General features: G+C 37.3%; 2 protein-coding genes across 6 annotated transcripts; both read right to left on the reverse strand.

Annotated features, from left to right (window-relative positions):
• Nucleotides 1–1,274: 1,274 nt before the first annotated feature.
• Nucleotides 1,275–2,121, reverse strand: LOC137587230 (deubiquitinase DESI2). The gene has a single exon (XM_068303554.1). It carries the CDS (start codon nt 1,930–1,932, stop codon nt 1,390–1,392), a length of 543 nt encoding a protein of 180 aa, XP_068159655.1. The 5' UTR covers nt 1,933–2,121; the 3' UTR covers nt 1,275–1,389.
• A 295-nt stretch (nt 2,122–2,416) lies between these two features.
• CoRest (REST corepressor) lies at nt 2,417–13,955 on the reverse strand. Of its 5 annotated transcripts, none has more exons than XM_068298958.1 (12): nt 13,836–13,955; nt 12,473–12,895; nt 12,323–12,370; nt 12,111–12,245; nt 11,839–12,053; nt 11,591–11,764; nt 6,090–6,574; nt 5,407–5,620; nt 4,853–5,089; nt 3,915–4,796; nt 3,667–3,849; nt 2,417–3,601 (listed from the first exon to the last, which is right to left on the reverse strand). In XM_068298958.1, the coding sequence occupies exons 2-12, from the start codon at nt 12,744–12,746 to the stop codon at nt 3,506–3,508; spliced, it is 2,943 nt and encodes a 980-aa protein (XP_068155059.1). In that variant the 5' UTR covers nt 12,747–12,895; nt 13,836–13,955; the 3' UTR covers nt 2,417–3,505. The 5 variants fall into 5 exon arrangements, with proteins under 5 accessions (XP_068155059.1, XP_068155066.1, XP_068155073.1 ...); XM_068298965.1 differs by lacking the exon at nt 13,836–13,955 and adding an exon at nt 13,262–13,700; XM_068298972.1 differs by lacking the exons at nt 5,407–5,620; nt 6,090–6,574.
• Nucleotides 13,956–14,048: the final 93 nt, after the last annotated feature.

Below are 14,048 nucleotides of genomic sequence, written 5' to 3' on the forward strand. Positions count from 1 at the left end.
CATCAACTATATATATTTAAACAAACACACACACACACACACATGAACAAAAACGACATGTTTAATAAATTATGCCATCAAAAACAAAAATGAACATAATAAAAAGTAATAAGACAAAAAAAAAAAAAAAAAAAAAAACATAAAAAGAAAAACAAAAGAGAGATACAGAAAGTTTATACCTATCGATCATTTATTATTTTTAAAAAGATGACCAAGGAGAAAAATGAAAAGGAAGCGACTAAAACAATAGAGTGGGGCAATCTGGGAACCACAAAAACTTAAAGGGGTGTGGGGGAGGGGGGCTAATCAAGTGGAACAAGGGATTATCAATAAATTCACAAAGATCAGCAGAAAATTATTCCAGCCGAAATCAGAGAATTTCATTTGTTGACTTAAGTGTCAATTCGATCGACTTGGAGGAATTGCGGCGACATCGAACGGCGCCAAATGGAAATGGAAGTACATGATAGGAATATATGTACATACATATGTATGTACATGTAGGTACATACAACTACAAAGAATTGTTTATGCACAAGGTTTCTCTCGTTACAGCTGCTTAAATTGCCTTTAAGCCACATTACGAGACGGGGTCACCACTTTCAGGGAAAAATTCTTACCCCATCCTAAGAAAGACCTAAGAAAAACAAATAAATATACATATATACTCATAGATAGCTTTTATCGTCTATTAATAAGGGACATTTTATGCCTAACTAAACAGCGGCCTTCAGAAGGGTTAAACGCATGAAAAGAAAGAGATAAAAGGTCACTTTTGGTCCCACATTGATAAGCAAAAAAACTATCTAATTCTTATTCGATTTTAATGAAAAATATGTCATTCGAAGGGAAATCCAATACACTTTCTTTTGTAGTTCAAGAAAAAAGTACTTTAGTTTGAATTAATGTCGTAAAATGGACTCGCCCAAAGGACTAACATTTTCCATACAAAATTCACATTTTCAATTAGCTCCAAATCGAAAGTTGCAGATAAATTTAAAATCTTTGGTATGCAGTTTATTTTAGTTTTGCTAGATCTACAAAGAGTTCTTCAAAGAGTTCATACTTCTATCTGTAATATTTGGGATTTTGGAAAAGTCCCGCCAAAAAAACGAACTTATCTCTGTTCAAATGCACCTGTGAAAAGAATGGACTAAACTATGAAGATCATTTTCACACTGAAATGATAATTGTAATCAAGAATATATATGTATATAGAGGACTCTTTAGACTCCAAGGACAAAAGTTTAAATGAAATTTTAATAACGAAAATAACAAAGGTCAGACTGTATTCTTCCAATAAAACATTGAGAATTCAATTTGAAACACAAAATGAAAAAAAATGAGGTTTGCCTATGTGTCTAGGCCCTCTCCACCTTAGAGCAGAACTTAACCAGTTAATTGCCTGCCAAGACAACGCTCCAGAAACGGAACACAAGCCACAAAATGGGCCAAACGATTGACCCAACCTGGGATGCCGCGATCACAGAGAATTTTGGCCAAACTATTGGAGAAATGATTGCAATTGTTTCGAATCAAATGATAGCAATCGCCCGTATAAAGTTGACCCAACTGCTCGACAATCCTTTGGACCTCTTCGCTACTGAAATGCGTATAGCCCAGCAGAACGCTCTCGCGATAGCGACAATGTTCACCCAATGTGGCCTGGCCATTGCATGGTTGGATTTCCAAGATCCCAGTGAATGAATAACCATGTCCGCTGTAGCAATATTCAGTGTCATACAATTGAATGCCCGAATGAAAGACGCCCAGACCCAGGGGCATGGTATACATATTGATATCCACCAGATCATATATGTTCAGTATGACCGGCTCCGTAAATAGCATCTCATCACAATCGTAATCCGAGCTGGTGGACGCCGCCTTGTCGCCGCCCAGACAACTGAGACTCTTTAATCGATTGAAAAACATTATCTTCCTTCTCTCTCTCCGACTCTCTTTCTCACTTGGCTTTGTTGATTGGCCCAACAACAATTTTGGAATTTATGTACTTTGAAGTAAACAATAATCAAAATAAATATTGAATATATATACAAGCTCTCGGATCGTTTGTCGTTACATCGAAAGGCAACTGTGCACCTTTTTTTTTTGGATTCTGAATCTGAGCTTGTTGACTTGACTTGCTTAGTCTAAAAGTTTATAAATTGAGAAACAGAAAAACTTTTTAAATCAGGTTTCAAGGGTTGCTTGTTAATATAATCATTGATAATCATTTCTTTATATTCTCGTCTTACTGTTGCCAAAGGTGCAGAAACTACCTACAAGGATATAGAAAGATAAAACTCTCCAAATAGCTCTCTGAATAGTATTCGCTTATCATCAATTTTAGAATAATTCTTCTTCTAGCAAATGGACCCAAAAACAAGGGTTTGAAAAAAAGGCAACCAATTGAATATTTATTTATTTATTACATATTTATTTCCTCTTGTATGTATGTTTGTTTATAAACGCATGTCGCCTGGGTGCTTCGGTGTGTGTGTTTGTGTGTTTCATTATAGGTAATATTTCAATTATTCTAACCAAAGTACGCAAAGAGCCAACAATGTGAAAGACATGCTCACATTTTGTTCGCTCTTTTTTTTGCTTATATTCATATAATTTAAATTTTTCGGTTTTTTGCTTTTTCTTCACTTTTGTTCTTCAATTACATTTTATGCTAAATTACAGCTGATTAAAAAAAAAAAAATAACTTGTGTCAGTTAACTTCTGCGTATAATGTTGTTGTTTGTGTGTTTTCCCCCCTTTTCTTTATGATTGGTTTTTCTCTTTTTTGTTTTTATACATATATAATTTGGTAATATTAATATTAATCATATTATTTATTACCTAAAGATTTAGTAGTAACTCTTTGTCCACTGCTAAGTGCAAAAATTTCTCATGCCACCCACAAAAAATTATATATATATAAAAAAAAAAAAAAAAAAAAATTATATATATATATATATAGAAATTATCACTAATTCGTATTAAAAAAGTAAATGTATATATATATATTTATATATATATATATGTTTTTCTGGTTTATAATTATTTGTTTGCAATTGACTTCCCACTTGACATTAATGCGGGAGGGTCATCAAGATCAGATCAGATTGTGATGCTATTTGTCGATAGATGGATTTCCGAAATCGGTAAATGCGTTTCCAAAATCAAAGACGGCAACAAAGACCACAAAATATATGTGTGTGTATGCATCTTGACAAAGTAAAAGTCAAAAACAAATAAACAGTAATAAAAAGTAATAATAATAATAATAGTTAGAAATGATAATGATAGAATGAACAACTAACTACAGACTATAGATGCAGGTGGTGGATGCAGAATGTAACAGGATGCCGCCTGTTGTGTCCGCCTTTCACTTGCTGCCTCATCTTCATGCTAGCGACAATTACAATAGTCAACTTTTGTTTCTTCTCTTCTAAACGATCGCTGCATATTACACTTGACATCCACATCGGAGTCAGTGGCTTCTCCCCCTTGCCACTCACTTGCCAGAGATTTCGGCAACAGTGGCAACGGTTGCACTGCTGTTGCTGTTGCTAAGTGTTATGATCTTTGCTGGTGGCTGATCGGCAGTGATCTAGATGTAAATCGAAGAGGTTAGATTGAAATGATTCGTTGGTCTCTTCTAAATTTCTTGCCTACCTCTGTGGGTCTCTCCCGTTTGGCGTTTGCTGTGGTGCCAACTGAACTCGACTTGAGCGAAAATGTGGACTCTTCGCTATCGCGTTCATTGTTGGTGGTGGTGGTGGTGGTGGTGGTGTTGCTGCTGCTGCTGTTGCTGTTGCTAAGTGCTATGATCTTTGCTGCTGGCTGATCGGCAGTGATCTAGATGTAAATCGAAGAGGTTAGATTGAAATGATTCGTTGGTCTCTTCTAAATTTCTTGCTTACCTCTGTGGGTCTCTCCCGTTTGGCGTTTGCTGTGGTGCCAACTGAACTCGACTTGAGCGAAAATGTGGACTCTTCGCTATCGCGTTCATTGTGATTGCTCGACGACGACAAAGATTTGGCGGGCTGTGTAGTAACGCTAGATAGCGATGAGGATGAGGTAGCACCGTGACCGTTGCCATTGCCATTACCATTACCACCGCCAATGGTGGCAGTGTTAGTGGTGCTATTTGTGGCCACATCGCTGCTTGAATTGGTTGCTGTATCGGATTCATCCATAATGGTTATGGTGGCACTAGCAGAAGAAGAAGCATTAGCGCTAGGTTTTGTAATGCCCACGATAGCAGGCAAGCTCGAGGAGGAGGAGCCACCATTATCGACTGTTGCTGCGGCGCTGGCGGCGTTTGTTGTGGCAGCCACCACTGCTGAAGAATTGAGGGTGGTTGACGCTGAAGAGGACAGAAATGTGGCAGAAATAACCGCCGAGTCGGTCTTCTTCTTGGATTCATCTTTTTTCACATGCGATTCCTGAGCACTATTACTGCTGCTCTCGCTGGCATTATTTAGCAACGATTTCGACGATGACGGGGACGTCTTCTCGGTTGCCGATGATGATGCTGGATTGGTCACTGAAAGTGCTTCAGTGTTGCTCTCAGCAGCAGCAGCAGCAGCAGCTGATCCCCCTGTCGCTGACGTTGCTGCTGTTCCTGATGTTGCCGCCGCTGCTGCAGTTGCCGCATCGGTATGATCCTCTGCACCAGATTCTTCGGATTTGGCAGCCTCATATTCTTTGACAATCTGATCAAGATTGTAGCGGCGTCGATTGTTCAGATAAAACGTACGTACATGTGCTTCCGTCTTTGTGTTGACAACCTTGGCTATCATCTAGGGATATCAATAATTGAAATTAAGCTGCATTAAACGAATCGAGCGCTACTTACCGCATAGTTTTTGCCATAATCACGTAGAGCCAATAGGGCCACCTGAATCTCGTCTGGTGTCCAACGGCCTGAGATCCTTGGCTGGGCGGCAGCGGCAGTGGCAGAGGCATTAGTGGCCTCAGCTGTATGGGATGATGCTGTTTTGGCCGAAGTGCCACCACCACCTCCCACTTCATCCACATTAATGGCTTCGCATTCTTTGTCCAGCTGTTCCATAAGTTGCCTATTCTTTTGTATCTGTAATGGGTCATTGAAGAAAGTTGCAAGTTTTTCTTCGTTTTTTTTTTTTTTTTTTTGGTTTTTTTTTTGTTGTTGGGTCAATTGGAAAAGTGAAACGGTTTCGAATGGAATGCATGTGAAGGGAATTTCAATGAGTGAGTTGCGTGTGTGTGTTTGGATTGAAGTAGTTTAGTGTGTACTAGATGCATGACTGAAACTAAATATAGAATAATTCTACTAATTCTTTCTATTTGTGATGACCCCGATGCCTCAGCTTATTATTTTCTATTTAATGTCTAATAAAACAAAAACAAAAGAACAATAAAATTTCTTACTTCAGCCATTAGGGCGGCAATTTTCCGATCACCTTCGGCTAGATATTCTCGAGGATTTTTTGAACTGGCCAACGCAGTAAGATCATCATGATTGATGTACATCCCCTTGGGGGGTTTACGCTTTGAGCGATCTGCAGCAGCGGCGCTATTATGAGCAGAACGTTTGGGTGTAGAGCTTTCCGGGCCAGAAATCGGACGGCGATTGCCAGTGCGTCTAGATATATGATAACCCGACGAATGATGGTGATAGTATGTAATAGTGTGTGTGTGTGTGTGTTTATGTCGGTGTATGTACGATGATAGTGTGACATAACAATTTTAGTTACATTCATTTATATATATTTTGTTTTGTTTGCATTGTAATACCAAACCAACAAAAACAAAAAAGGAACAGTTCAAGGATGTTTGCAGATTGATATTCAGAGATACATTGTGTGTGTGTGTGTATGTGAGAGAGAGAGAGAGAGAGAGAGAGAGAGAGTGAGAGAGAGACAAAGAGAGAGAGAGAGAGAGAAGGGGAGAGAAAAACTTTGCATTAGCTCAGATTGAACAACTTAGCGTATATATTATACACATACGTACATATATATATGTATATATATATATCGATATGTATATACAGATTTATATATATATATATATATATATGTAGATGCATAATAATATGATGATGAAATATCTACCTCCAATGCGTGTGACAACTTTTACACATACGCCCCAATGGCGAATCGAACAACATGTGACAGACCACATTGCAATTCTTGCAGAAACCGCCCACTACTCGCCGCTGGCTGGGCGAGTTGCTATCAGAGATGAGCGAGGAGTTGTTGTTATCGCCACCATTTGACAGGACATCGGCAGCCAGGCCAAAGCCAAGTATATCATCGCCATGGGTATTACTATAAATGCATAACTGATCCGCGTCCAGTTCGTTGTTGCTATTGTTGGCACCGCTAACTCCTCCTCCGCTTCCTGCGGCTGCTCCACCACCACTAGCAGAACTACCACCACTACCACTTCCGAATCCGTTGTTGCCGTTTCCGTTTCCCTCTCCGTTGCTGTTGTTGCCCGTATTTGTTGTCTGATTGTTGCTCATATTGGTGCTGCTGTTGTTGTTGTTATTGCCGCTGGTATTATTATTATTATTGTTGTTGTTGTTGTGCCCCTTCTGCACTCAGGTATTTGTAGTTGTTGTTGTTGGTTTGGGTATTGAAATATTTTTGGTTTTTTTTTTTCGTTTTTGAATGCCAAACGCAATCGCAAATAGCAGCAGCAGCGATACAACACGATTCGATTCAGGATAAAAAATGTCAAATTGTTGTTTTTTTCCATATTATTATTTTTTTTTTTTGTGATTTGCATTTTGTTTTATATTTTTCGGACAATGTGTGTGTGGTGGGGAATGTTTTTTTTTTATTTTTTTATTATTTTTCGTTTGTTAACAGTTAAATGCAAAGAGAAGAGAAAAAAAACGTAGTTGTTGGTTGCTTTAGTTCAGTTTTTGTTCGAATTGTTTTTACACTTAAGGAGTAGAAGACGACAAGTGCAAGCCCGATGGTGCTTCTCCTTCTCCTCCGCCTCCTTCTCCTCCTCCACTCCCCTCCCTCGCCCACCACAACAAAAACAAACAAATAATTATACAAATAGAGGAAAACGATGAGTGGGACGGGAAAAAAGAAAGAAAAGAATCAATACAACAATGACAAAAAAGAAGGATGACAAAAAAAAAAAACCAAAAGAAATTTTTAAAAATTTTCATCATCAGCATCAAATCAATCTATGCCTCTTCTTGTTGTCAATTGCAACTCTCTCTCTCTCTCTCTCTCTCTCTCTCTCTCTCGCGCTCTGCTGCTTTTCGACTGCGTATGCATTGGCCATGTGAGTGTTTATTTGTTTGTGTGAGGATGTGGGTGGATGCATTTGTATCTGTGGGTGTGCTTGTTTGTTTTTGTACTTGGTTTGTATGTCAAAAAAAAAAGGTTTTTGCTTGGAACGCTATTTACATAAAATATACATACATACGATAAATATATACATGAATATACATAGATGTGCATGTTATTTAAATAAAAACAGAAGAGTTCCTTTCTCCCTTCTTCTTCCTCTCACTCTCTTTACATCTCTTGCACGCTCTCCAAGTTTTCAATTAAGCCGTACGATAATAATACTTAATAATTAAGAAAAAAGCAGTAACAAAAATTCAACGAGTTCGCAGGTAACGAGTAACGGAGCAACGAGAGCTGCCAATGAGCGAGCAATCACATATTTTTGGAAATTTCTTTTTTGTCTTTTGTTTTTTCTTTTAGTAATTAAAAATGACAAATAGTTTTAATCAAACTTTGTTTGATTATGGAAAAGGAAAAAGGATTGGCGGTTAGAGTGTGTGTGTGTGTGTGTGTGCGTATATCTATATGTTAAATAAATGAATGTAGCATGAGATGATTCTTAGTACACATCGATGAAAAATTAGACATTATCAATCGAATAACGGGAAAATAGTCCTTTTTTTTTTTGTGGAGAATAAGAAACACATATAAATTGTTGGTTGTTCATTATCTTCTCTTGGCAAACAAGATATATGCAATTTATTTGTTTTAGCAATTATCAATTAATAAATCTCTCTCTCTCAATATATGTATATATATATATAAATATATATATATAATAGCATGTGTGTGGGTGTATTTGGGTGTGTATGGTGTAAATAGAACCATTTCAGTTAATTGGGTTACGATTTCGCTCACTTTATACATTTTTCGAATAATTTTTTGTTTTGTTTTGTTTTTTTTTTTTATATAAATAGAAATCTATTAAGATAATATAACTAAGATCATTAAACTAATACGTTACTACTTATTTATTAATAATAATTTAGCATACGAAATCAGATGAAAAAAAAAATGAAGAAATTCGTTAAAATCATATATCTATATCCATAATTATATATATTATATATACATATACATATATCACTTATGTATGTATGTATATGTAGACAAACAAAGAACATGATCATGTCAAGCTATATTATCTGTCTGTCTCTTTTGTTGGCTTAGTCTTTTTCTATAGTCTAAGGCCTAATGCAAATTCCTTAATGCTTAATACTAGTAAAATCCAAAAATTCACTTGATAAAAAAATACATAGTCTTAACTAGTAAATGTATTTGTGTGGGTGTGTGTATGTTTGTGTGTCTGATAAGTCTTATAGATGCTGGTCAATATTTTGGTTTTGGCATTAGTACAGCTGCGAACTTAAAAATAGCACCACTTGCTGAGGTAATGTATTCAAAGGATTCCCTAGGCTTATTTTAAGGTTCTAGGAACATGTGAATATGTTTTTGAACGTAAAATACTTTCTACTAATGAAAGCAGAAAAAAAATTCTATCAAAATCCAACGTTTTCAAAGATTTTTACAAAAAACCTTGATATACTCAAAAAATACCCGAAACTAAAAATAGCACCACTTTTCAAATATTTACTCAAAATTAAAAAATAACAGAAAAAAACAAAATTCATTAACAAGTTATGATCAGATATTACAAATAGTATTAAATAATAAACTTTTTACTTTGTTGCATTGCCCTTATTGGCAATAACCGCAGCACATCGTCCTAGTATTGAGTCAACCAGGTCTTGACAGCATTTGACCGTTATTTTTGCCCAGGACTCTTGGATTACTTCCCAAAACTTCTCAATTTTTGTTGGTAATGAAACAGCAACTGCTTTTTTAATATCAGACCAAAGATTTTCAATGAGATTTTGGTCTGGTGATTGTCCCAGCCACTCAATTACATTCAGATAATTTGCTGAGCACCACTTCCTGGCTTTCTTACTGGTGTGCTTTGGGCTGATGTCCTGTTGAAAGGGTCATATTAGCTGTATATTATCCTCAGCGTATAGTAGCAACACCGTCTATAAGATATTTACATGAACTTGGTGATCCATAATCGATTTGTGGACTAATATGTGACCGACACCATAATAAGAAAAACAACCCCATATCAATGACACTGTTTCTAGACTCCAGGGTGTATTTGGAGTTGAATTCCATGTTCTGTGGACGCCAGACGTATGGTCTATAGCCTTTTCTATTATATTTTACAACTTTATTTTCATCAGTCCATTGTACGTTCCTCCAGTTTTGGACAAGCCAATTCTCATGATCTTTGACCAACTTAAGGCGGTTGGCAATATGTCTAGCGTTCAAAAGTGGAGGCTTTCTTCGACTGGAATCTTTTGAATTGATCTTCCGGAGGTTGTTGTGAACAATTTGGACCCTAGTTTGGGACTTGAAGTCCTTTTTAAGATCTGTTACAGCCTTAACAGAATCCTTATTGCTCTCTCGCATTAAGGGACCGACTTCTTGCTGCTTCAGGCTTGGCTTTCGTCTGCGAGTTTAAGGCTTCTGTTTCAAATAGATCGCTATTCGGATCACTCTGTTGGAAGTACCAACCAGTTTTCCATCTTCAAGATCCGATTTTTTCTCCGAAACCTGGTTTTGGATGACGTTTCGCTTTTTTCCCGGGGCAGTGTTTTCCCCGACCCATTATATCTAAAAGTCTCGGATTTTTTGTAGTGCTGTTGCTTTTAAAATCGACTTTGAACCAGGGACTGTTAAATATGTGTTTTTTGCTATGCAACTCTGCGAAATTTAACGGTATTTTGCAAAATACTGCAAGTGGTGCTATTTTTAGTTTCGGGTATTTTTTGAGTATATCAAGGTTTTTTGTAAAAATCTTTGAAAACGTTGGATTTTGATAGAATTTTTTTTCTGCTTTCATTAGTAGAAAGTATTTTACGTTCAAAAACATATTCACATGTTCCTAGAACCTTAAAATAAGCCTAGGGAATCCTTTGAATACATTACCTCAGCAAGTGGTGCTATTTTTAAGTTCGCAACTGTATATAACATATATATATAAATATTTACATGCATACATATTAAATATATAAATGTATATATATATATATATATATATCTGTAAATATCTATTTATATATATAAGTGTAGGTGTCTGTGTTCATGTATGTGTGTGTGTGGGTGTGTTCTGAAATGCCTTTATGAGAGGTATGCAGGCACGGCGATTATCTGAAAGAATCGATGAATGGGATGTATGTTAAGTTACAACAAACAAAACACAAAAAGAAAAAGAAAAGAAGGAACGGAAAATGGGAGACACGGGGCCTGAGTGAGGTTGAAAAACGAAAGACCCTACTATACATATAATTATTTAATATAATAGCAGTAGCAGAAAGTCAAGCAGAGAGAAAGAGAGTTTAGTTGTCATATTGAACAAACTAGAACAACTTAGCATTAACCATAATATATATCGTACATATTTTTAAATAATAAGCTATATATGTATTTAAGACAACTTATGTTATCCACCAGAAAATATATATATATTTTTGATCCTTTAATACTGACATTGTTATCCTTAGCTCTAAGTTACACTGAACTGAAAACCAAATACAATGGCCTATTAGCTATCTTCAACCTTCTTGGGATGAACTTTTGAACTTCATGTATGTATATCAAATTTTTTATAACGTACTGATATGTTTTAAATTTATGCAAAATTTGCCATTTGGTTTTTTCTTAAAATTTCGTTAAATTCTGCAATAAGCCTAACTTGTGACTATACTTTTAATCTGCGTTTTCTGTTTTCGTCTTCTGTTTTTATACATTCATGTAAAAAACAAATTAACAATATTGTAAACATTTAATAAAGTTTATCGTTTTGCCCAAATGAAGAAACTAATCAAAATTAGTTAACCAACAACTTATATGTACATGTATGTGGTAAATAGGATGCATATTAAGCTTATTGTATAATTAATACTACATCTAATATAATACTATGTGCATGAAACCCTACTTGGATTTGGTTTGGGATATATTTTGGGATGTGTGTACATGTGTGTTTGTGTGTGTGTGTGTGTGTGTGTTTAACCCTAAAGTGTGTGACGAGGAGGAGAGGCTTCTTCATTCGGTCGCTGTGTAATTTATCATAAAATGTGTTTTTTTTTTGTTTGTATGATTGGATGTAATCGAGCGATGGATAGATGAATGTATGGATGGATGGATGGATAGATGTATGTATAGATATGAATGCACGGATGGATAGGTTAAGTGAGAGTCTGGTTCTCATTCTTTGAATAGATAGTCTAAATGATAATTACCTTATCATCATTATCAGATTCTTCATTGCTGCCCACCTCGCTGCCATTCTCAGAGCCATCTTTAACAGAAGCTTTAATGGCCTTCTCCTGACGATCCATGGCACTGCTGCGATGACGCGTTTTCTTCCATGAATAATAATATTTCACCAGACTAGCAATGGATTTATCAGGCAGCTATTTCACAGAAAATTCAAGTATATAGTGATCGTGGACATAATTTTCATAATAAAAATAAATAACTAACTCACCATCTGGCGTATCCGATGGAAACTCTTGCCGTGAAATTGAAATGCTTGCTCGAACAGTACTTTATCCTCGATGGTCCATTCATCCGGAAAGGGTGTGAAATTCGCCAAATCCATCACGGCTCGCTCAAGATCATGTTTGTGCCAGAAGAGCATACCCAAAGCCTGCTCACCATTATAACCATATTTCTCTTTGGCCACAGAAATGTATTCCTCCACTGTAGAAAATGCACAGCATAAAAACTGAGATTAAGAGAAATAATCAGCACACATACACTTCATATCTGGAATCTCTTTTGTTGGGGACCACACCAGCAAAGCTCGCTCGTTCATCTGTTCTGGACGTCGGTCCGATTCTGGAACAAGCGGTGGACACACCGCTTGATAGTCACGGCCCACACGAATTTTTTCTGCAATACCGAAAAAAAACACATAGTTTAATTAACCTATTTAGTTGGTAAATATGGATGGCGGCTCTATTCCTTACCTTCATATTCAGACTGCTTGGCTTTTGATTTGCCATTACGTTTTGTGGCTAGAAGATAAAAACGAGGAGAAGGAGAAGACACATTAGTCATCGTCATGTTTTACTTATATATACATATACATATTTATTCAGCAATTGGGGACTACTTACAGTTATCATCATCGGAACTCTCCGGTGTGCCCGCACCCGGTACGGTGGCTGTGGTGGCCTTCTCATTGGATGAAGGATTCGACGAATTGTTGCCGCCGCCACCGCCAGAACCGCCACCACTGCCAACGCTTGTGGTCAAGCCTATGCCTCCTCCGCCAACGCCCCCGCCTCCAGAGCCACCTCCGCCGCCACCGCTTGTATGGGTATTGGGGCTAGGTCCGCGGGAACGGCGTCCATTGCGCACCACATCTGTATTACGCTCGGCCAGCACCATTTTATCGCGTATAAGCTGGGCGCGTTTATTTTGTTTCTCCAGTGTGCCGGATTTTATTATTCTTACGGTTGCAAGTTAGAAAAGTTTCCAACAAAACAAAAATGCAAACTCAAGCGATGAATTTACAAAACAAATACTCCACTGCAGCACTGCAAAGGCACAAACAAAAAAAAAAAAAAATAAGTGGCAACGATCAGTAACGGAAAAAAATTATATTGCATTAAATAGAAACTCTCTGCTGAAAGCGTTTTACCGAGAGTTGGCGGTGCCTCTCTCAACAGTACACTTTTGCCATGAACAACCGCAGACGAACGTGCGAGAGTGTGCTTGTGTGTGAATGTACGTGTATGGTTAGGAAATGCGAGCGAATCCAAATGTGTGAGAGTGTACATGTGTCCCCTATGTAGGTGTGTGTGCATGTGTGTTGGTCAAGCCAGCTGAGATTTTTGAAGGAGAGGATGCATTTGCCAATTTTTTTTCTTGCCTTTCATTGCAGCAAAGTTATGTCCTCTTACCTCTGCTCCCAATTAACTGACACAGTACGGCACAATTTCGTCTTAATTAGAACACAATTTAAAAAAAAAAACGCTACAAAAACCGCGCCGCCGTTTGGGATAGAGCGAGCAAATGCCACTCAATGAGAGCAGCAAAAAAATATTAAATAGATGTTCCACGGATACTACGGGTGGTTACGCTGACGACGCTTTTACAATCAAACCGATCCCTGGCCCTTGCTTACACCTCCTGCCTGCCCCCCTTTTCAATTAATTAGTTGAAACTCTGACGAGCAGGACTTAGCACTACACAGGCTCCCACTCAACTTAAACTCCGGGGTTGTTGCGCGCAGGTAACTAAAACCAAAACTGAAACGCGAAAAAAACGACTCGCGTATAATTCTCTGCTGCCTGCGGACGACGACGACGACAACGACGACGTTGTGTGTGTGTGCGCGTATGCCTGTATGTATGTGTTCACAACGCACTTTGTCTGGGACAGCCGTAGCGTAGCTTTGTCTGCCGTTTTTGCATGTCTTTTCAGTCTGCACCCACTTTTGTTGCTGCCACTAAATGATTATTTAATTTCACTTACACAAGGACGAATCTGTATTTAATTTGCTCTTTAACTGCGTTTAGTTTGTGAAATTTGATTCATCTCTTTTAAGAAAAAACGCTATGCAAAATGCTCAAAATTAATTTAAACTGTGGAAACAGGGTTGCAAAAAGACGATAATGAAATATCGATAACAGAAAGTTATCGATTAAGCGTTAAGTAACCAGCACATTTGTAAATTTTTCCTTATTA

This window comes from Drosophila tropicalis, unplaced genomic scaffold (genome assembly GCF_018151085.1).
Source record: "Drosophila tropicalis isolate 14030-0801.00 unplaced genomic scaffold, ASM1815108v1 contig_158, whole genome shotgun sequence".
Lineage (NCBI taxonomy): Eukaryota > Metazoa > Arthropoda > Insecta > Diptera > Drosophilidae > Drosophila > Drosophila tropicalis.

What these genes read in the sequence shown, in the direction of transcription:
- CoRest (XM_068298958.1), bottom strand. Translation starts at nt 12,746, where the DNA reads ATGGTGCTGGCCGAGCGTAATACAGATGTGGTGCGCAATGGACGCCGT. An exon ending in CAAGCAGTCTGAATATGAAG is followed by an intron (nt 12,246 to 12,322) that starts GTAAGGAATAGA and finishes TCGGTATTGCAG; the next exon opens with AAAAAATTCGTGTGGGCCGT. An exon ending in AGAGATTCCAGATATGAAGT is followed by an intron (nt 12,054 to 12,110) that starts GTATGTGTGCTG and finishes CATTTTCTACAG; the next exon opens with TGGAGGAATACATTTCTGTG.
- LOC137587230 (XM_068303554.1), bottom strand. Translation starts at nt 1,932, where the DNA reads ATGTTTTTCAATCGATTAAAGAGTCTCAGTTGTCTGGGCGGCGACAAG.